The sequence below is a fragment of the Lepidochelys kempii genome, chromosome 4, assembly GCF_965140285.1.
Source record: "Lepidochelys kempii isolate rLepKem1 chromosome 4, rLepKem1.hap1, whole genome shotgun sequence".
NCBI lineage: Eukaryota > Metazoa > Chordata > Testudines > Cheloniidae > Lepidochelys > Lepidochelys kempii.
Window position 1 is genome coordinate 57,205,903 of NC_136383.1, and position 21,468 is coordinate 57,227,370.

Genomic DNA, 21,468 nt, shown 5'->3' on the forward strand with positions numbered 1-21,468 from the left:
GTTGGTTTAACATTTTGCTTTCTACAGTATTGTAGGCTACTGGCCTGTCTCCCCAGCTCAGGAACAAATTGGCACCACACCCCAGCCCTTTGCCTCAGGGCTTCTGATTTCTTTCTTTCAAACACCATAAATTCAGCACTTCAATTGTCCCTTCCCCGGTAACCTGAGGTCTTTTGCAGTTGCACCCATTCCATACATGACAGGTTTCAAAGTAGCAGCCCTGTTAGTCTGTATTCGCAAAAAGAAAAGGAGTACTTGTGGCACCTTAGAGACTAAAATTTTTTTGAACATAAGCTTTCGTGAGCTGTACCTCACGAAAACTTATGCTCAAATAAATTTGTTAGTCTCTAAGGTGCCACAAGTACTCCTTTTATTCCGTACAGGTTCCCTTCTCTGTTGCCTGCCACAGGATTCAACCTGCTTCCTGTAGCTTTCCTCCCTCAACTAAGACCTTTCAGCCTTTATTAGGAACCAAGTGCTTGTGAGGCAAACTACAAGGCCCCAACTTGTTCTTAACAGGGCTCTGCCTCAGAACAGGGTTGACTGGCCCCAGGTCCCATGGCGTAAAAAGGGGCAGACTACCCTGTTTTGCCCTTTTACTCAAGGATCTCAGAATGCCTTAACTATGCCTTACAGGTCATCTGTCTGGTAGAAAAGCATTATCCACATTTTAAAGATGGAAAAACTAAGAATCAGAGAGGTTAAGTGACCTTCTCAAAGCCTCAGAAGTCTGGTCACAAACAGAATTAGCAGCCAGCTCTACTTTCTCCTTGTTCGGTACCTACTCTGCTGGATTGCATTGCCTCACATGCAAGGAAAAACCTTTCAATGCCCAAATTCCTATCTGCAAAACGAGGAAGCTTACCTACCTCATTAGAAGAGTTGAAAAGCAAGTGTTAAGAACTTTGATAAGAGCATTATGTGAGTGCTTAGTGTTACTATTTTTGAAAAAAATCCAGAGAAACAGGGAGTTCAACATTCATATAATAATTTTTTTTAAAAAACAGAAAAATACTGGAAAGTAATACCCCCCCAAGAACCTTACCTCTGTTCTTGCATACTGGTGTACCCCTCCTTGTAAATTAGATATCTATCAAGTATCTCAGTTGTCTTAGATGTTAAAAACCTCTAGACACTTTGGTGTTAAGAAAGTGTTAAAGACCTCTATGTTATGGCAATTCACTAGTTGAGTCTTCAACCCATCCCACTACTTTACACAGGTGATAAATACAGGGTTTAGGGCAGGGGTGGGCAAACTTTTTGGCCCGAGGGAAACTGTATGGAGAACCAGGTAGGGAATGCTGTGCCCCCCAAACAGCCTGGCCCCCACCCCCATCTGACCTCTCCCACTTCCTGCCACCTGACTGCCCCCCTCAGAATCCCTCACCCATCCAATCCCCCCTGCTCCTTGTCCTCTGACCGCCCCCTCCCAGGACCCCCACCTCAACTGCCCCCTGGGGCCCCACCCCCTATCCAACCCCCTCTGCTCCCTATCCACACCCCCGCTCCCTGACAGGCCCCCCGGGACCCAACCCCCTATCCAATCCTCCCTGTTCCCCATGACCTGCCCCCCCCCCGAACCTCTGCCCTAGCCAACCGCCTCCTGCTCCCTGTCCCCTGATTGCCCCCCGGGACTCCCTGCCCCATATCCAACCCCCCGGCCCCGGCACCATGCCACTCAGAGCAGCATATCTGGAGCCGTGCCACCCAGCCGGAGCCAGACGCACTGACCTGCATGAGCACGCAGCCCCACCACCCAGAGCGCTGACCGTGCAGTGGCATAGCTGCACAGGAGGGGAAACAGCGGGGAAGGGGCCGAAGGCTAGTCTCCCCAGCTAGGAGCTCAGGGGCCAGGCAGGATGGTCCCGTGGGCCATAGTTTGCCCACCTCTGGTTTAGGGTGTCAACAGCTTCAAAGGACTGACCACTGAAGACAGTGAAGAGTTAAAGCGGTAAAATTTACAATGAATGCCTGCCATGAGAAAATCATATCAGGAAGGTAAACCTGGAGCTAAATACGACTGTGATGTATCTGAAGGAGAAGAAAAGAGAAATTGATTTTGCTGCTTGGTCAATAGAAGTTAACCTGGGGAAGTCTCTGGTTAAATAGGTGAGATTTACATGGGTGATTGTGACACATCAGCCATAATGGTCATGTATGGAAACAGCACCCCTGGAAGTTCCATTACACTTGCCAATATGTTTTGTAGTTTTGTAGAAATTTAAAAAAAAAAAAAATCTTCCCACAGAGCTTTAAACCATGTGTTCAAAAGGCTTCCAACAAACCCATTTCTAAATTAACTTAAAAGGGATGGCTTTTTAGAAGCCAAAGTTTCAGTTGGTCAAGAAGTTTTCTTCAACTGTATGTCCTCTGTCCCACAAGGTGAGGCTAGTTCCATAAGCCAGATAGCTAAAGATTATATGTACATCCCTTTTAATGTGTGCTGGGGTATTAACCACAGCCAGGCCCAGCCCTTTTCTTCACAGACAAGTTCTCTGAATTCCTGCATATGTAACATGTAGCTGTGATATTTCCTTTAAAAGGAAAGAGGTGTAACACTCTCTCCCAACACCTAGACAAGCTATATACACCATCATAATTGTGCATGCATTTGTAGTCAAGTAAGGTCCATTTCAATAGGGTAGCATATGTGACTCAATGTCAGTTCTGAAAATCAATTATGCAAATGTGTATGAATGATTTTGACCAAGCCTGTGCCATGTTAGGTCTCATTTAAACTAAAGGTTTCAGAGTAACAGCCGTGTTAGTCTGTATTCACAAAAAGAAAAGGAACACTTGTGGCACCTTAGAGACTAACCAATTTATTTGAACATAAGCTTTCGTGAACTACAGCTCACTTCATCGGATGCGTTTTCATGGTTTGTGTGTATAAAAATATCTTCTGTACTTTCCACAGTATGCATCCGATGAAGTGAGCTGTAGCTCACGAAAGCTTATGCTCAAATAAATTGGTTAGTCTCTAAGGTGCCACAAGTGCTCCTTTTCTTTTTATTTAAGCTAAAGTTATATCTTGTAGTGTAATAGTGTCTGAGATAATCATGTTCTGTTACTGGATTCACATCATCACAGGATTTGGAGTGTAAACAGGCTGTTCCAGTACCAGGGAAACAGAACTAAGGAGTGAAAAGGAGAAGTACAGTACTTCACAAGCATGCTCAAATTCATTTTCGGCATGACTGAGGACGGAGAGGTGAACGAAAGAGAAGAATCGTCCTTGGCACAAATACTCCCACCATAATTAAGAGTTAGTGGATTCATATTATGCTAAATTCAACAGAAAGAACATTGAGGGAAATATTTTGAAAGTACTGAATTGAGTTTTAGCTCCATGCCTCACATTGACTGGTGGGAAATCAAGGAAAGTCATACAGCTGAAATTATGCATAACCATATAAATGCAATGAGTTGACTAGTTTACTGAGATTTTTAGACTGCAAACCTAACTTGGCTAAAACCTGTTACCTTATCATGCATACTGTAGGTAGGCTGAAGTGACAGAACAGGGGTAACTATAGCTAGAGGGGAAATCATCAGTGACCTAGAGAAGATTATGCTTTAGTTACAACACACACTTTCGTTTAATCTGAAATGCTGCTTTTGAAACTGGATTAGCACAGTAAAACATTAACAAGCTATAAAAATTCATATCAAGCTAGGCCAAACAATGCACAGCTACTGAGGAACTAGTGGTCTACTTTGACCGCTCATTTTATTTTAATCTGCTCCAGCTTTTCCTTTTTCAAAATTGGGTACAAATTAAAAAAAAGTTTCTATAAGGGAAAACCCTGCTTTTTGCTTCATAAAACTATTATGCTTGTGTCCCAGTGGAGTAAAAATCTGACAAGAAAAAGAAGCCCCAGAATTAATTTCAGAAGGAGATGGTCTGACAACTGTTGTGGGGGTTTGTTTGTTTTAATTAAGTTATGGAAAGTAACTCTAGCCTTCTTCCTCAATACAAACCCAATAAATTACATCACATTCTTGAGATACTGACATTTCCCTCCCAAAAAAAAAAAAAAAAAAAAGCAATCTTTTTCTGTCATCACATTTGCCCATTGGCTTGCCTTCATAGGCTTGCTCTTAATTGCAGTAGAAACTATGGCCAAGATCCTGCAATCTCTTGGGGCAGACCTTTAAATGTATGAAAGAATTAGGACCAATAGCATATCTGCCTCTCAGAAAACAGAACAGGCCTTTAAAAGAAAACCCACAAGAGATCACAACTTTTTGCATACAGACTTGGAAAAGGAGAGGGATGCAAGGTTTCCCGCCCCTCCCCCCGCTCTCCTGCTTGTAATAGCTCTTCTTAAGTGATCACTCTCGTTACAGTGTGTATGGTAACACCCATTGTTTCATGTTCTTTATGTATATAAATCTCCCCACTGTATTTTCCACCGAATGCATCCGATGAAGTGAGCTGTAGCTCACGAAAGCTTATGCTCAAATAAATTTGTTAGTCTAAAGGTGCCACAAGTACTCCTTTTCTTTTTGCGAATACAGACTAACACAGCTGCTACTCTGAAACAAGCCAAATAACTGTCAGTCTATCAGCTTTGACAGTGTTATATTTAACAAGTGATTAAGAAATGCCAAAAAGTGGTCCTCTTCCTTTACACATGGGCAAACCAGCTCGTCCTCTTCCTTTTTATAACTTACATATGGTAAGGTGACGCATCACATCACAGCAACAAAGAAAGACCAGAGTGTTTGACCTGCCTGCGTTTGCTGGAGAAATGCTTAGTCAACTTAAACTCGTGAGCAAAACCCTGGCACGAATTTCCAGTCCCTGATTACACACACCACCACATTCATCCCATCAAAAGGGATGAACACAAGTGTGCTATGCCAGTTGCTTAAGACAGTCAGGGATCTTGCCATATAGATGTCTATTTCTCAACACAAGTTAATGCAGCATAGCTTTGTAACATGCTTTGAGAGCTACTGAAGAAAAGTGATATCATAATTAGGGACTAACAACAAATACTGGCCAGTGAATAAAATTTCTGACAGTCTGTTACTGAAGTTGCAGAAAGATACCCAAGATAGCAGTTATATATAATACTGCCTCATGATAGGAAGGAGGCATCATACAGAGGACTGTGACTGATATTGCAAGATGCACATCTATATAGCAAAAGGTGAAGCAAGGGCAAGCTTCTGACTAAGCACGTCTATTAGTTTCATATCCGGTATCATTTTAATCTCAAAAGTTAATACTGCAAAATGTTATGCAACTTGGGGACACTAGGTAGAAAAGTAGTGTGTCTGAATTTGGAAACTTCATAGTCTTCCAGGTCCTAAAAATCTCTGCCTCCATTGAGCACAAAAATTGTAAATTCACATTCTGGCCAGTCTTACATTTTGTATGCTGCCAAGTGCAGAATAATTTCTGCTACTCTTTCGAGAGTTTCTTGACTAGTAGGTAGTCAAACTGTGCTTCACATGAAGCTGTTTTCTTGCCAGAAAACCTGTATGTGACTGTGTGATATATGGTAAGAAGATAAACTGTCTTTTATAAAATGTCCACTTTTCTTTTTGACTGCAAGAGTATCAATGGAAATTAGCTCTCTCGTGTTCTACATGCTATTCTCTCCCACTCTACTCTTCCCCCCTCCTATTTGTACAGCATGTACAGGTGGTTTTGGTTTTTTGTGTTTTGTTTTCTAAGTCTGCTTCAAGGGGGCCTACACCCTCTCAATATTGGGGTGTTAAACGTCTTGCGTTAGCCCTATTTTGTCCAACCTTATTTTAAAAGAATAAAGACCCTTATCACATTATGTAAGCAATACAAACTCAGTTCAGCCTATTGTATTTCAAAGATTTCCATGATTTCAAAGACTAATATTTGAACTGGAATGACATTTCCAAGGATTGTCATAATTCACAATAAAGTTTTCGTTACACTGGGATAATCAGCATTTTCTTCACTGAACTATTTGCAGTTAAGGCATGCTGAAACAGGTAATACCATATGCAATATGGGCTGAACTGTTGGGCTCTCAGAAAACACTGTCTGAAACTGAACAGATCTGTTTCAAAGTTTCTAAGAGTGTAGTCATGTCTCAATGGTGGTAAAGGGATGAAAAACTCCTTTGACAACCATGCTGGAAGTATAACTCAGTAGATATTGGACTCTTCCAATACATTAATGTGCAAAGATTAAACATTTTTGTTCTCAGCACACTTGCAGTTCCTGCATAACTAGACTGAACTATTGTTACTTATGCCAGCAATATCACTTGACAGGATTTCTATTTTATTTATAAGTGACCTTCAAAGGATATTTAAAAATTGGACTTGTGAATTTTTTATACTTCTTTATAATGTATACTGAAAGCCTCAAAAGTGGTATTTAAAACCATGATTATTCTTTCTTTTTTTAAAAAAAAAAATCTTGCTTATCAGGAATGTATAGTCTCTCTTATTTTTGCTAGGACAGATGAACCTCATAGGGTTCTCCCTTAACCAGCTAGCACATGGTAAAATACAAATTGCCCAGCCTACACAAAAGTCTGAGAACATGTTTAAAAACCCACATTTCATCCTAGTTTAGACATTTCTTTAGAGTTTAGTTCTGCTATGAACAGTGACTACGTAATGACATTTCTATTCGGCTTTGCTCCCTGTGCGTGTTCAAAGTCTGCTTGCTTTGGTAACAGAAATATGGTTCCCCTTGGTTTTTTATTCCTATCATTGCTGCTGAACTAATATAGCTAGAAGTTAGTGAAATGAATGAAGCCCAGTTCAGGGGGGAAATATTTGTCCTCATTTACTTATGTCCAACCCCCTACTGAGGGCTAAAATTTAACCTGAAGAATCTATTACTAGTTATGGAACACAGTAGGACTTTCAGATCCCAAGCTGAATTTGCAGGACTGACAGAGGGCAGACATCTTGTACCTTGTAAAAGGAGAAAATTTGCTCTGGAAGTAATTGAGACACATAGCACATCACAACAACATTCTTAAAAGTCACTTTTCAAATTCAATCAGCACAAGAGAGTAAGTGTAAGAACATAAGAATGGCCACACTGGGTCAGACCAAAGGTCCATCTAGCCCAATACCCTCTCTTCCAAAAGTGGCCAATGCCAGGTGCCCCAGAGGGAATGAACAGAACAGGTAATCATCAAGTGATCCATCCCGTAGCCTATTCCCAGCTTCTGGCAAACAGAGGCTAGGGACACCATCCCTGCCCATCCTGGCTAATAGCCATTGATGGACCTATCCTTCATGAACTAATCTAGTTCTTTTTTGAACCCTGTTATAATCTTGGCCTTCACAACATCCTCTGGCAAGGATTTCCACAGGTTGACTGTGCGTTGTATTAAGAAATACTTCTTTTTGTTTTAAATCTGCTGCCTATTAATTGCATTTGGTGACTGCTAGTTTTTGTGTTATGAGAAGGAATAAATAACCCTTCCTTATTTACTTTCTCCACACCAGTTAGGACTTTATAGACCTCTATCATATCTCCCCTTGTCATCTCTCTTTTCCAAGCTGAAAAGTCCCAGTCTTATTAATCTCTCCTCATATGGCAACTATTCCATACCCCTAATCATTTTTGTTGCCTTTTTCTGAACATTTTCCAACTCCAATACATCTTTGTTGAGATGGGGCGACCACATCTGCACACAATATTCAAGATGCGGAAATACCATGGATTTATATACAGGCAATATGATATTTTCTGTCTTATTATCTATCCCTTTCTTAATGATTCTCAACATTCTGTTCACTTTTTTGATTGCCGCTGCACACTGAGTGACTGTTTTCAGAGCACTATCCACAATGACTCCAATACCTCTTTGAGTGGTAACAGCTAATTTAGACCCCCTTCATTTTATATGTATAGTTGGGATTATGTTTTCCAGTGTGCATTACTTTGCATTTATCAACATTGAATTTCATCTGCCATTTTGTTACCCAGTCACCCAGTTTTGCGAGATCCTTTTGTAACTCTTCGCAGTCTGCCTGGGACTTAACTATCTTGAGTAGTTTTGTATCATCTGCAAATTTTGCTACCTCATTGTTTACCACTTTTCCAAATCATTTATGAATATGTTGAATAGCACTGGGCCCAGTACACACTCCTGGGGGACATCACTATTTACCTCTTTCTCTTCTGAAAACTGACCATTTATTCCTATCCTTTGTTTCCTATTTTTTAAGTTACCAATCCATAAAAGGACCTTCCCTCTTATCCCACGACAGCTTACTTTGCTTAAGAGCCTTTGGTGAGGGACCTTGTCAAAGGCTTTCTGAAAATCTAAGTACACTATATCCATTGGATTCCCCTTGTCCATGTGCTTGTTGACCCCCTCAAAGAAATCTAGTAGATTGGGGAGGCATGATTTCCCTTTACAAAAACTATGTTGACTCTCCCCCAACAAATTATGTTCATCTATGCGTCTGACAATTCTGTTCTTTACTATCGTTTCAACCAGTTTGCCTGGTACTGACTTCAGGCTTACTGACCTGTAATTGCCAGTATCAACTCTGGAGCCCTTTTTAAAAATTGACATCACATTAGCTATCCTCCAGTCAGAAGCTGATTTTAATGATAGGTTACAGAATACAGTTAGCAGTTCTGCAATTTCACATTGGAGTTCCTTCCGAACTCTTGGGTGAATGCCATCTGGTCCTGGTGACTTATTACTGTTTAGTTTATCAATTTGTTCCAAAACCTCCTCTAATGACACCTCAGTCTGGGACAGTTCCTCAGATTTGTCACCTAAAAAAAAATGGCTCAGGTTTGGTGATCTCCCTCACATTCTCAGCCATAAAGACCGATGCAAAGAATTCATTTAGTTTCTCCACAATGGCCTTAACATCTTTGAATGCTCCTTTAGCATCTCTATCGTCCAGTGGCCTCACTGTTTGTTTAGCAGGCTTCCTGCTTCTGAGCTACTTAAAAAAAAAATGTTGCTATTACTTTTTGAATCTTTGGCTAGCTGTTCTTCAAATTCTTTTTTGGCCTTCCTAATTATATTATTTACACTTCATTTGCCAGAGTTTATGCTCCTTTCTATTTTGCTCACTAGGATTTAACTTCTACTTTTTAAAGGATACCTTTTTGCCTCTCACTGCTTCTTTTACTTTGTTGTTTAGCAACAGTGGCACTTTTTTGGTTCTCTTGCTATGTTTTTTAATTTGGAGTATACATTTAAGTTGAGCCTCTATTGCGGTGTCATTAAAGTTTCCATGCAGCTTGCAGGGATTTCACTTTTTGCACTGTACCTTTTAATTTCTGTTTAACTAAGCATCCTCATTTTTGTGTAGTCCCCCCTTTCTGAAATTAAATGCTACACTGTTGGGCTGCTATGGTGTTTTCCCCACCACAGGGATGTTAAATTTAATTATATTATGATCACTATTACCAAGCAGTCCAGCTATATTCACTGCTTGGACCTGATCCTGTGCTCCACTTACGACTAAATCAAGATTTGCCTCTTCTCTTGTGGGTTCCAGGACTAGTTGCTCCAAGAAGCAGCCATTTAAGGTGTCTAGAAACTTTATCTCTACATACCATTCATATGTACCCAGTCAATCTGGGGATAGTTGAAAACCACCGTTATTACTGAATTTTTTATTATAATAGCCTCTCTAATCTCCCTGAGGATTTCACAGACACTATCACCATCCTGGTCAGGTGGTCAGTAATATATCCCTACTGCTATATTCTTATTATTCAAGTAATTATGGAATTACTATCCCTAGAGATTATATGGTACAGTTAGGTTCATTTAAGATTTTTACTTCACTTGATTCTACGCTTCCTTTCACATATAGTGCCACTCCCCCACCAGCACAACCTGTTCTGTCCTTCCAATATATTTTGTACCCACTGATTATCCTCATTCCACCAAGTTTCTATGGTGCCTATTATATCAATATCCTCATTTAATACGAGGCACTCTAGTTCACCCATCTTATTATTTAGACTTCTAGCATTTGTCTATAAACACTTTAAAAACCTGTCATTTTTTTAGTGACACGTAGGTCACTGTTAGCCACCATTTCACATACACCAAGTATTAAACAATGTCTTTTTAGAGATACTATTCTACTAGAACAGGAGTTATCAAAAAAAGGTCTACTTGGCTGGGCCTAGACCAGCTACAACATCCTCTCCTGACCATTCATTCACTCTTTTATGGCCTTAAGGCAATCCCTTGGGACAACAAGAATTTTGGGATTCAATTATAGCAAGAACTGAAGAGAAACAGTCAAACAAACAAACGAGTCCAATTCAGTTATATCACATGAAGACAGATACTAAATACTGACAAATTTCAAGTGCTTTCATACAATTGCAAGAAGTCTAACTGCTAAGATGGGTGTATTTGAATGCCGGGTATTAAATGAGGATATCGATATGATAGGCATCACAGGAATTTGGTGGAACACAGTAAATCCCAAAATATATAGGAATGACAGACGGTCATGCTGATGGGCACGTGGCACTATATGTGAAAGAAAGAATAGAGCCAAATGTAGTAAAAATCTGAAATGAATCAAACAGTACCATAAACTCTCTATAGATAGAAATTCCATGCCTGAATAATAATAGTATACCAAGAAGAATAAACTACCAACCGCCTGACCAGGATGGTGACAGTGACATGCCTGGGAAATTAGAGAGGCTACAGAAACAGAAAACCCAGTAACAATGGCGGATTTAAACTATACCCACCTCAGGATGGGGTGCAGAGATAAAATTTCTTAGCACCATTAATGACTGCTTCTTGGAGCAGCTAATCCCGAAACTCAGAAAGGAGAGGCAATTCTTGATTTAGTCCTAAGTGGTGAACAGGATCTGGTCCAAGAGGTAAATATAGATTAATCGCTCAGTAACAGTGACCATAAAACAATTAAAATTTAACATCTTTGTGAGGAGGGACAACAAAGAAACCCACCACAATAGCATTTAACTTCAAAAAGGTGAACGACACAAAAATGAGGAAGCTAGTTAAATAAAAATTAAAAGGAACAGTCACAAGAGTGAAATGCCTGCAAGATGCATGGAAACTTTTTAAAAACACCATAATGGAGGCTCAAATTAAATGTATACGCAAAACAAAACAAAAAAAAAAACAGTAAGAGGACCAAAAAACACTTTCAGGGCTAAACAGAATAAAAGAGGTGGTTAGGGGAAAAGGGCATCATTTTAAAATGGACGTCCATTCCTGCTGAGGAAAATAGAATGGAACAAACCCTGGCAAGTTAAGTATAATATGGCAGGCCAAAACAAGAACTTGAAGAGCGACTAGCAAAAGACACAAAAACTAACAGCAAAAAAATTTTAAGTACATCTATGCAGGAAGTCTGCCAAACAATTAGTGGGGCCAGTGGACAATTGAGATACTAAAGGAGCACTCAGGGAAGACAAGGCCATTAAGAAGCAGCTAAATGAATTCTTTGCATCAGTCTACACTACAGAGGATGTGAGGGAGATTCCCACAGCCATTCTTTTCAGGCAACAAATCTGAGGAACTGTCCCAGTTTGAGTAATCAATGGAGGTGGTTTTGGAACAAAGTGATAAATTAAACAGTAATAAGTCATCAGAACCGGAGAGTGTTCAACCAAGAGTTCTGAAGGACTTCAAATACGAAATTGCTGAACTGCTATCTGTGGTATGTAACCTAACACTTAAATCAGCCTCTGTACCAGATGACTGGAAGATAGCTAATGCGACATTGACATTTTAAAAAATCTTTAGAGGTGATCCTGGCAATTACAGGCCAGTAAATCTAACTTCGCTACCAGGCAAATAGGTTGAAACTACAGTAAAGAATAGAATCATCATACACACAGATGAACACGATATGTTGGGGGAACAATCCACATGGCTTTTGTAAAGGGAAATCATGCCTCACCAATCTATTAGAATTCTTTAAGGGGGGTCAACAAACATGTGGACAAGAGGGATCCAGTGGATATAGTGTATTTGGATATTCAGAAAGCCTTTGACATGGTTCCTCGCCCAAGGCTCTTAAGCAAAGTAGGCAGTCATAGATCAGTAACTGGTTACAAGACAGGAGACAAACGGTAGGAATAGCTCAGCGGTTTGAGCATTGGCCTGCTGAACCCAGGGTTGTGAGTTCAATCCTTGAGGGGGGCCATTTAGGGATCTGGGGCAAAAACTGGGGATTAGTCCTGCTTTGAGCAGGGGGTTGGATTCGATGACCTCAGGGGGTTGGACTAGATGACCTCCTGAGGTCCCTTCCAACCCTGACAGTATGATAGACAGTCCATTTTTACAGTGGACAGTGGTAAACAGCACAGTCCCCCAAGGATTTGTAGTGGTACCAATGCTGTTCAACATATTCATAAATGATCTGGAAAAAAGGGTAAACAGTGAGATAGCAGAGTTTGCAGAGGGTACAAAATTACTCAAGATTGCAGTCTGCTTTTGATGTAACTAAGAGTTACAAAGGGGTCTCTCAAAACTGGTGACTGGGCAACAAAATGGCAGATGACATTCAATGCTGATAAATGCAAAATAATGCACGTTGAAAAACATAATCCCAACTATACATATGAAATGATGCAGTCTAAATTAGCGGTTACCACTCAAGAGAGATCTTTGAGTCATTGTGGATAGGTCTCTGAAAACATCCACGCAACGTGCCGCAGCAGTCAGAAAAAGCTAACAGAATGTTAGGAACCATTAGGAAAGGGATAAGACGGAAAATATCAATGCCACTATATAAATCCATGGTATGTCCATACCTTGAATATTTCATACAGTTCTGGTTGCCCTGTCTCAAGAAAGATATTAGAATTGGAAAAAACACAGAAGGGCAATGAAAATTATTAGGGGTATGGAACAACTTCAATATCAGGAGAGATTAAAAAACCAGGACCGCTTGGCTGGAAGAGAGATGATAGAGAAGGATGTGATAAAGATCTATAAAATCATGAATGGTGTAGAGAAAGCAAATAGGGAAGTGTTATTTACCTCTTCATATAACACAAGAACCAGGGGTCACCCAATGAAATTAATAGGCAGCAGGTTTAAAACAGACATAAAGGAAGTACTACTTCACAAAATGCACCTACAAGATCTCTGTCAAGCTTTCTTACAACTACAATACCCACCTGCAGAAGTAAAGAAACAGATTGATAGAGCCAGAAGAGTTCCCAGAAGTTACCTACTACAGGACAGGCCTAACAAAGAAAATAACAGAACGCCACTAGCCGTCACCTTCAGCCCCCAACTAAAACCCCTCCAACGCATTATTAAGGATCTACAACCTATCCTAAAGGATGACCCAACACTCTCACAAATCTTGGGAGACAGGCCAGTCCTTGCCTACAGACAGCCCCGCAACCTGAAGCAAATACTCACCAACAACCACATACCACACAACAGAACCACTAACCCAGGAACTTATCCTTGCAACAAAGCCCGTTGCCAACTGTGCCCACATATCTATTCAGGGGACACCATCACAGGGCCTAATAACATCAGCCACACTATCAGAGGCTCGTTCACCTGCACATCCACCAATGTGATATATGCCATCATGTGCCAGCAATGCCCCTCTGCCATGTACATTGGTCAAACTGGACAGTCTCTACGTAAAAGAATAAATGGACACAAATCAGATGTCAAGAATTATAACATTCATAAACCAGTCGGAGAACACTTCAATCTCTCTGGTCACGCAATCACAGACATGAAGGTCGCTATCTTAAAACAAAAAAACTTCAAATCCAGACTCCAGCGAGAAACTGCTGAATTGGAATTCATTTGCAAATTGGATACTATTAATTTAGGCTTAAATAGAGACTGGGAGTGGCTAAGTCATTATGCAAGGTAGCCTGTTTCCTCTTGTTTTTTCCTACCCCCGCCCCCCCAGATGTTCTGGTTTAACTTGAAGAGTGGTCAGTTTGGATGAGCTATTACCAGCAGGAGAGTGAGTTTGTGTGTGTATGGGGGTGGGGGGGATGTGAGAAAACCTGGATTTGTGTAGGAAATAGCCCAACTTGATTGTCATGCACATTGTGTAAAGAGTTGTCACTTTGGATGGGCTATCACCAGCAGGAGAGTGAATTTGTGTGGGGGGGTGGAGGGTGAGAAAACCTGGATTTGTGCTGGAAATGGCCACCTGATGATCACTTTAGATAAGCTATTACCAGCAGGACAGTGGGGTGGGAGGAGGTATTGTTTCATATTCTCTGTGTATATATAAAGTCTGCTGCAGTTTCCACGATATGCATCTGATGAAGTGAGCTGTAGCTCACGAAAGCTTATGCTCTAATAAATTGGTTAGTCTCTAAGGTGCCACAAGTACTCCTTTTCTTTTTGCGAATACAGACTAACACGGCTGTTACTCTGAAACCAGTCATCCTGTGGAACTCATGCTGTGAAGGCCAAAAGTAGAACCGGGTTCAAAAAAGAACGAGATAAATTCATGGATAACAGGTGCAGCAACAGCTATTAGCCAAGATGGTCAGGGATACAACCCCATACTCTGGGTGTCCCTAAACCTCTGATCACTAGAAGCTGGGACTCGATGATAGGGGATGGATCACTTGATAAATGGGCCTGTTCATTCCCTCTGAAGCACCTGGCACCAGCCACTGTCAGAAGACTGGGCTAGCTGGAGCATTGGTCTGACCCAATATGGCCATTCTTAAGAAATTGTGGCTTTGGGCAAGTGAAGCTGTTAAAGGGAAGAGGGTGTAGTGCTTGGGTGCAGCTTCTCAGTGGGGATTAACAGTGGTTTAGCTCCTCAGCTTCCCTGAACTGCACTCTGATCCAGGGAAGCCACATGAAAGAGTGTCAGAAGCCATCTAAGCTCTGTGAGCAGTACGGACCACGAGTTCAAGGGCACTGGCTCTCCACTACCTTTAAATGATGCTTCCTTGTAACAGAGTGGGCAGGGGAGGATTGAGGAACTCAAATGGAGCTAAATAGCAATAGGAGGGAATAGCAACTTCTACATTCCTGCAATTTTGCTCAAACTCTCCCAGCCACTCCCTGACAACTCACCTCTGGCTAAGGATCCTCAAAGTATGAAAAGCAATGTGCCTGAATATGGTGGAACTTCAGATTTGGACAGTAAGATTTGCCCTTTAGAGCCATAAATAAAGAAGATTCCACTAGCCATTCCCTGTGAACCTTCCCCTCCATGCACTTTAAAGCTGAGTTTACTTTAGAATAAGCATTTGCAAAGTATACTTTTAAGAACTGAATTCAGCTTCTCCTGGCTGAGGCATTTATGGAAATTTACTGATTATGGCCTGCCACTACTCCTCTCTGAAGTTTAGGAGGTGTACATTAATCACACAAATATTCTGATGCTCATTTGTTCTCTCTCCTTGATCCTGTAACTTTTTAATACTAAAATAGCAAGTCAATAGGAAATATTTTATTAATCTTAAAACTCAGACACAAATTATTGAAAACTATACATTAAAGAATGACTAATCAAATTAAGATACTGTCAAAAGCCATTAAACAGACCTAACAAATGTAGATGTTAGGATTATTAGCTCTGAAGAACAGGCAAATGCATATTGCTAATAAAATAACTGAAATACAGATAGTAATTAACACCTAACATACTTTCTGCAGTAACAGTGACCTTTTCTTGCTACAAGTTTTACACTTGTTGCATGTGCTCCCACTTTCTGGTTTGTCAGAACAGAAGCCTCATTCAGTCTCAGACATCTATCTAAAGCAAGCACCAAAAACTAAGACTACCACCAATATGTTCATTATCCATATTCTAGCACTTCCTAGAGGCCACAAGCAAAAGTAGGGCTCCATTGTAAAAACGTAATAAGAAAAACAAACAGTTACACACACACCCAACACTTGGGCACCCTATATAGTACGAGTTAAACATTTGGGCAAAACTGGTCCAACTGTTTGCGTAACATAGTATTGAGAGTTCATTACAATATTATGCCGTTGATTACTCAGAACAAGAAATACATTCAGTTTTCAGTATTGCTTGTTATGAACTATTAAAAACGTCTATGCTAAAACCACATCATGGAAGTGTAAAGATGCTCACTCTAAGATGGTAACACCCTGTAACAGAGAGATCTGGTGATTAATATTACTGTTTTACTATATTGGTTTGCTAAACAAAAACTCAATGTTTTCCTAATTGTTTTCTCTCTAATGTTTGCATGGCAAGAATTTGTAAACTTGTTTAAAAAAAAGGTTTAAAAAAATTTATTTAGGAAGTTTTATTTATTCAAGCTACTACTATTTTGAGCTGCAGATTCAATATGGCATACATCTGGTTACTTTGTTAATTAAAAGGCCACTTCAACAACAACTTTTGCTAATAATCAAAGTAAATGTGACTGACACCTATATTTAAATGAAATAACTTCCCCACCACCTTAGAATATGAAAATTTCATACATAAATGGAAAGAAAAAGGATTATCCAGAAACAGCCTTTAGAGGCAAGCCCATAAACATTACACCTTCATGGAAAAGTTTTTTAAAAGACTTAACACGGTTTGCCATATTGTCTTTTTCAATTAAAAACAAACATGTTGAACAACAATGTATACTACATTACACTTTAATGTGTTTCTCTATTACTACTGGGAAAAGCTACAGCTTCCCTCAAGGCAAATGAGTTGACACCTGTGTAGAATTTTTTAAAAGCATAATTTATAATGCATAGACATGTTCCCTTTAACATCTGCAAAAGCTGAAAACAGCAAAAAGAGAATCTAGACAGAATCTGTTAGTAAGTATTTCATAAGAATGTAAATAAGTGAAAAGAAGAGAGTCAGAAAAAGAAATAATGCAAGTGTGCCCAGAGTTTTTACTTGCTTCTCCTGCCTGGGTATTTTGTTACTTTCCCTTCCACCTCCAGAAAGAGCGTTAGAAAGATGATCTGCTTACCAAGTTAAATACAGTTTCTACAATGTCCCTGTTGGATACTTCGCCAACTTCAACCAGTCCCGTCAGCACTGCAAATTTCATCCTGATGCCTCGGATAGGGACTCCTGGGTTCAAGGGCTGCAGCGTACTCCCCACTTCAGCAGAACCTCCTCCTTTCCCTCCTCCTCCTCCTCCTCCTCCATCACCTGTTGGCTGAAGAACCTGTTTGTCTTCACTAGCCATAGCTAGCTAAGTTCAAGTTACCACTAGCTGAGATGCCAGAGGCACAGCCGCCACAGCCAATGAGGAGTGATTTCAGTGGCAGGGAAAGAGGTCTCTTGCTCACTCTCTCTTCAGGTCCAACTTGCGAAAAACCCTAAATACAGCGGGTGTGGAGAGCCCTCGCCCAATCTTCGCTTTTTCCTCAACAGCAGGGTTGGGTCAGCTGCCTCACTGCCCCGAGGCAGGTACGTAAAGCCCTGAAAGGCAACACGTCCAGTCGTTTGAAAGCCCCTGCCAGGCAGACGACCCTCCAAGTTACCAGTGGCCCACCTCCTCCCCGCCCCCACAAAACAGGGACGGTAGCAGCCGGGGAGCAAATTGCCTCTCTCCCGCCCCGTGGAATCTGCCCCACAGACAGCGCTGGGTTTCTAAAGGGGAGTCAAGGGGGCGCGCCCCGTGCTCGGCTCTATTCCCGCCGTGCCCCCCGCTCCCGGGCTCGGACCTCCGCCGCCGCTGAGCGTGCAGAGCCCGCTGCCCCTTCGCCCGCCCGTGCACGCACAGGTGCCGCGACAAACCGCTCAGGAAGGAAGTTCAGGCTCACCTAATTCTCCTCCTCCTCGCGTCTCGTGCGCCGCCGGGGGGGGTGGCGGCGGCGGGGGGGGGAGCAGAGGCTCGCTTTAATGCCCGGCTGAGGGGCGGGGAGAGCGGGCTGCTCTGGTACCCCCCACTCGCGCGAGCCCTTGGGCCGCTAGCCCCCCTGGCGCAGAAGCACCCGCCGCTCCTGGAGCGGGAAGGAGCCGAAAGTTTCAGCCGCCGCTGCCTCACCCCGCGGTCTCCCTCAGCCCCATCTCTTCCTGCCTCGGCTGCAAACGCGGCCGCTCTCTGCCGCCATGACAGCGCTGAGTCCCGGGAGAGGAGCCGTGCGCCTGCGCGGCTAGGAACTGGCAGGCGGGCGGGGCGCAGAGCGGGGCACGGGGGCCGGGGGCCGCGCACGCCCAGGTGAGCCCAGGTGTGCGCAGGTGAGCGGCGCGCGCAGCGGCCCGCCGCCCGGCCAGGAGCTCTGGCTGCAGGGGGAGGCGGTCGCTGGGCCGCGAAGCTGCTGCGCAGCAGCCACCTAACCCGGCTCCCCGCCCCGGCCCGGGATTAGCGGCCGGGGAAGCTCCCTCCTGGGGGACTCATTGTCAGTGTTAGTTTATTGGTCACCCAGCGCCCAGACGCGTGTGAGGCTCCCACGGCCCCCGCAGTGGTGATTGACCTGATTTCCAGAGGTGAAGCTGCACTGCTCCCACGGGACCGGAAGGTGCCCGCACCTGTGGAAAGCAGGCCGCTGCAGTGTCCCGATGAGCAGAGGGAAGGGGTGCAGTGTGCAAATGCAGTGTGAGTCAGGAGAGGTGTGAAACCTGGCTCGCGAGTGCTGCTCATTTCCCCCTCCTCTCAGCTGTTTTTCTTTCAGATCCTCATCCACAGCTCCCTTCTCTCTCTTCCTTTTCCCCAGCCTGGACTGAGGCTGCAATCCTGAAAAGAATCACCTAGCTTCAATAGGGTTATTCATATGTTGAGCGTGTGGGAAATCTTTAGAGACTGTGGGCCTACCCATGGGTCAGGTTACTTGTGGTCCAAGTGTATGTCAGATACACAAACTTTTGCAAAACCTTAGCCCTGCCACAGGGATGTTTCCGTGATTGCTTTAATTCTAATGGAAACACTTTTGAAGAAGTAAAAAACTAAATAATTTGCCTGCCCTGTGCACAGTGTGAAACTGATTAGAAAGAAAAATGAAATCAACTGGTCTGTATTCTCTGGCCAATCTGAGAGAAATGCTACTAGTGAGCAGCATAGTAAATGTAGATTGTCTTTAATTATTTCAGCTCTCAATCATGTAATTTAGTAGCATATATCATTTAGAAATATGTATATGGCTTAGTTCAACTCTGGATTATACTGACCTCTAATGTTTTAAAAATCAGCCTGAAGGGCAGTGACACAAAACATCTGAAACCACTGTTCCAGCAGGAGGGCCACAGCAAGTCAGTGCAACCCCAAATGTAGTAGAGTGACAGGGGAGAGGATATGGTGAAGGCAACCAGGGGATACACAGGTTGAACACATGCCCCAAAAAGGCTGTCTACAGCACCTGGATGGGAGTTCACCTGGGAATCCAAAATACTAGCCTGGCCTGGAACTGTTTAGTTTTTGACATCAGACAAGATTGAGTGCAATCAGTGTAGTGAACACATGCCTGAGCCTCTGATGGTGGCTGCAGTTTAAATCTGCCCTCCAAAAGGAGACCTTTAAGGGGCACAGGGTTCACAGAGCAACCTCACACTTCAGGAGCAGCTCCTGCAGCTTCTGTTCCATGGAACTAGACCCAGCTCCAGGTATTGTGACCTTGCCCATGGAGTCACAGTGGTGTTCAGGTTTGGCCCAGGCTCCTTTCCTTCACCAGGAATGAGGGGCAGCTGGGCCAAATTTGAGTGAACGGCACCGCAGCCCCATATGCCAGGTTGCAGCACTCAAATTTGGCCTGGCTACCCCATCTACTTCAGTGGGAACAGACCCAACCTTAGGAGCATGGTCACCCTGTGTACGAGATTACAATGCCCAGAGAGAGAGAGAGTCAGTCCTAGCCCCACAGGATAGAAGCTATCACTGTGAGGTGAATTTTTCATTTTATGTCTTTTTTATTTAATGTTCTTTTTCATTCTCTGTTGTCTTACATTTGTGAAAAACACAGGGCTCTACCAATAGCAGTGCTTCCATCATATATGGGGCAGGAAAGAGACTGAAGTCCAGATCCTCAAAAGTATTTATGCTCCTAACTTCCACTGAAATTAATGGAAGTTAGGAGCCTACATATCTTTGAGGATCTGGGCCTGAGCTGCTTATCCCATCCCAACCATTAGTTTGGTCACGTGTGAAATGAAAGACAGCATGTCTCCTGTAGCAGCACTTCCTCAGGTAATCTGAATACAAATATAGATTGTATGATTTGTAGATTGTATGATTTATCAGGTGTATTTATTAAATTCAGGTAAAAAATGAGATGAAATAATGTAATAGTCATTTGTTTTTGTTTTTTCCTTCAGGGGTTATTTTTATAAAATAGTTTTGGGATGTGTCAGGTAAAATCTGATAATTTGACATAGAGGTTGAAAAGCCACATTTCAAATGCCTTCAAGTTGAGGTTGCATAATCATTTGAATGTTCCACCATGTTGCTTTGTTCAGGTTATAGATTACAGTGATTTTTAATCAATATTATTTATATGCAACATGTAAGAAGGAGAGCTGCTCAGTCCCTCTGTTCTACTCCCATTGAAGTCAGTGGCAAAACAAGAACTAGGACTGAACCCTAGCAGTTGGGGCAGGAACAAAGCAACTCCTTTTGGTGTGTAATTTGTCTGACAGCTAGCATTAAAAATGTGAACCCCGGTCCTTCTGACTGGCCTGAGATGCAATGGCACCAACACACAGCCAATTTTTAAGAATCCCTTTTTCAGTGTAATCCCACAGTTGTCGTATGGATTTTGGAGTTTGAAATAAGGGGAAGGGATTTAACCTGAAAAACAGAGAACCTAGTGCTCTTCAATCTATTTACACAGATGGTGGTGAGCAAAGCTCAGTGGAAACCTGTCTGTGAAGCAGAAATAGTGGAGCAGTAGCTCCTACATGCCTCTTTTCTCTCTTTGGGAGCCCATAGAATTTCCCTTTCTTTCCAGGGGCATTCTATGGGGTTGTGACTCTGTGGGTTGCAAAGAGCAAGACAGGAATGGGGCAGAACAGGAGAACAGCCGGTGAATTTCTGCTGCAAAAATTAATGCTGGTGTAAGTTTTACAGCTTCTATTCCCCCTGGGAGATGAGGGTAGTACAGCTACAGATGGGAGTCGGATTCAGCCAATAACAGCATGGTTTCTAAGGTGTAAAGACATCACTCACTACTTAAAGGCAGCCATAGGGGTGGGACATAACTATTATAATAGCAGCATTGTACAACAGTCTAGAACACCAAATGAAGAAAACCTTATAAAGTTGGTGTGACAGAGGAATTTATTCTGCAAAATCCTATTATCCAAGGTGGAATTTGATCAGTCTTACCACTGGAAAAAAGCAACATACGATCTTTAATAAATGTGATTAGTCAGGAGGACCTCAGTTTCAGCCTTCTGAAAGTTAGTCTTGTATCTTTTCTTCATATGATTCTTTTATTTTTGAGGCAATGAGTGGAGAAGATTTGCTCCTCCTTTATGATTGTGCTAAATAATAAACTGTCAATAGAAATGCTAAGTAATTGCACCTGTGTTAGGGTTTTAACATTGCCCATTACCATAGTATCTGAGCACGTTTCATGTAAAATTCATAGC

General features: G+C 42.3%; 1 protein-coding gene across 3 annotated transcripts in view; it reads right to left on the minus strand.

Annotated features, from left to right (window-relative positions):
• LRBA (LPS responsive beige-like anchor protein) overlaps positions 1-18,039 on the minus strand; it is a 558,089-nt gene extending 540,050 nt beyond the window's left edge. For all 3 annotated transcript variants that reach the window (XM_073341330.2, XM_073341331.2, XM_073341329.2), the window contains exons 1-2: positions 17,709-18,039; positions 16,907-17,364 (exon numbers count right to left, since the gene is read on the minus strand). In XM_073341330.2, coding sequence (XP_073197431.2) covers positions 16,907-17,128 — 222 coding nt within the window. In that variant the 5' untranslated portion in view covers positions 17,129-17,364; positions 17,709-18,039. The remainder of the gene's footprint in view (positions 1-16,906; positions 17,365-17,708) is intronic.
• Positions 18,040-21,468: the final 3,429 nt, after the last annotated feature.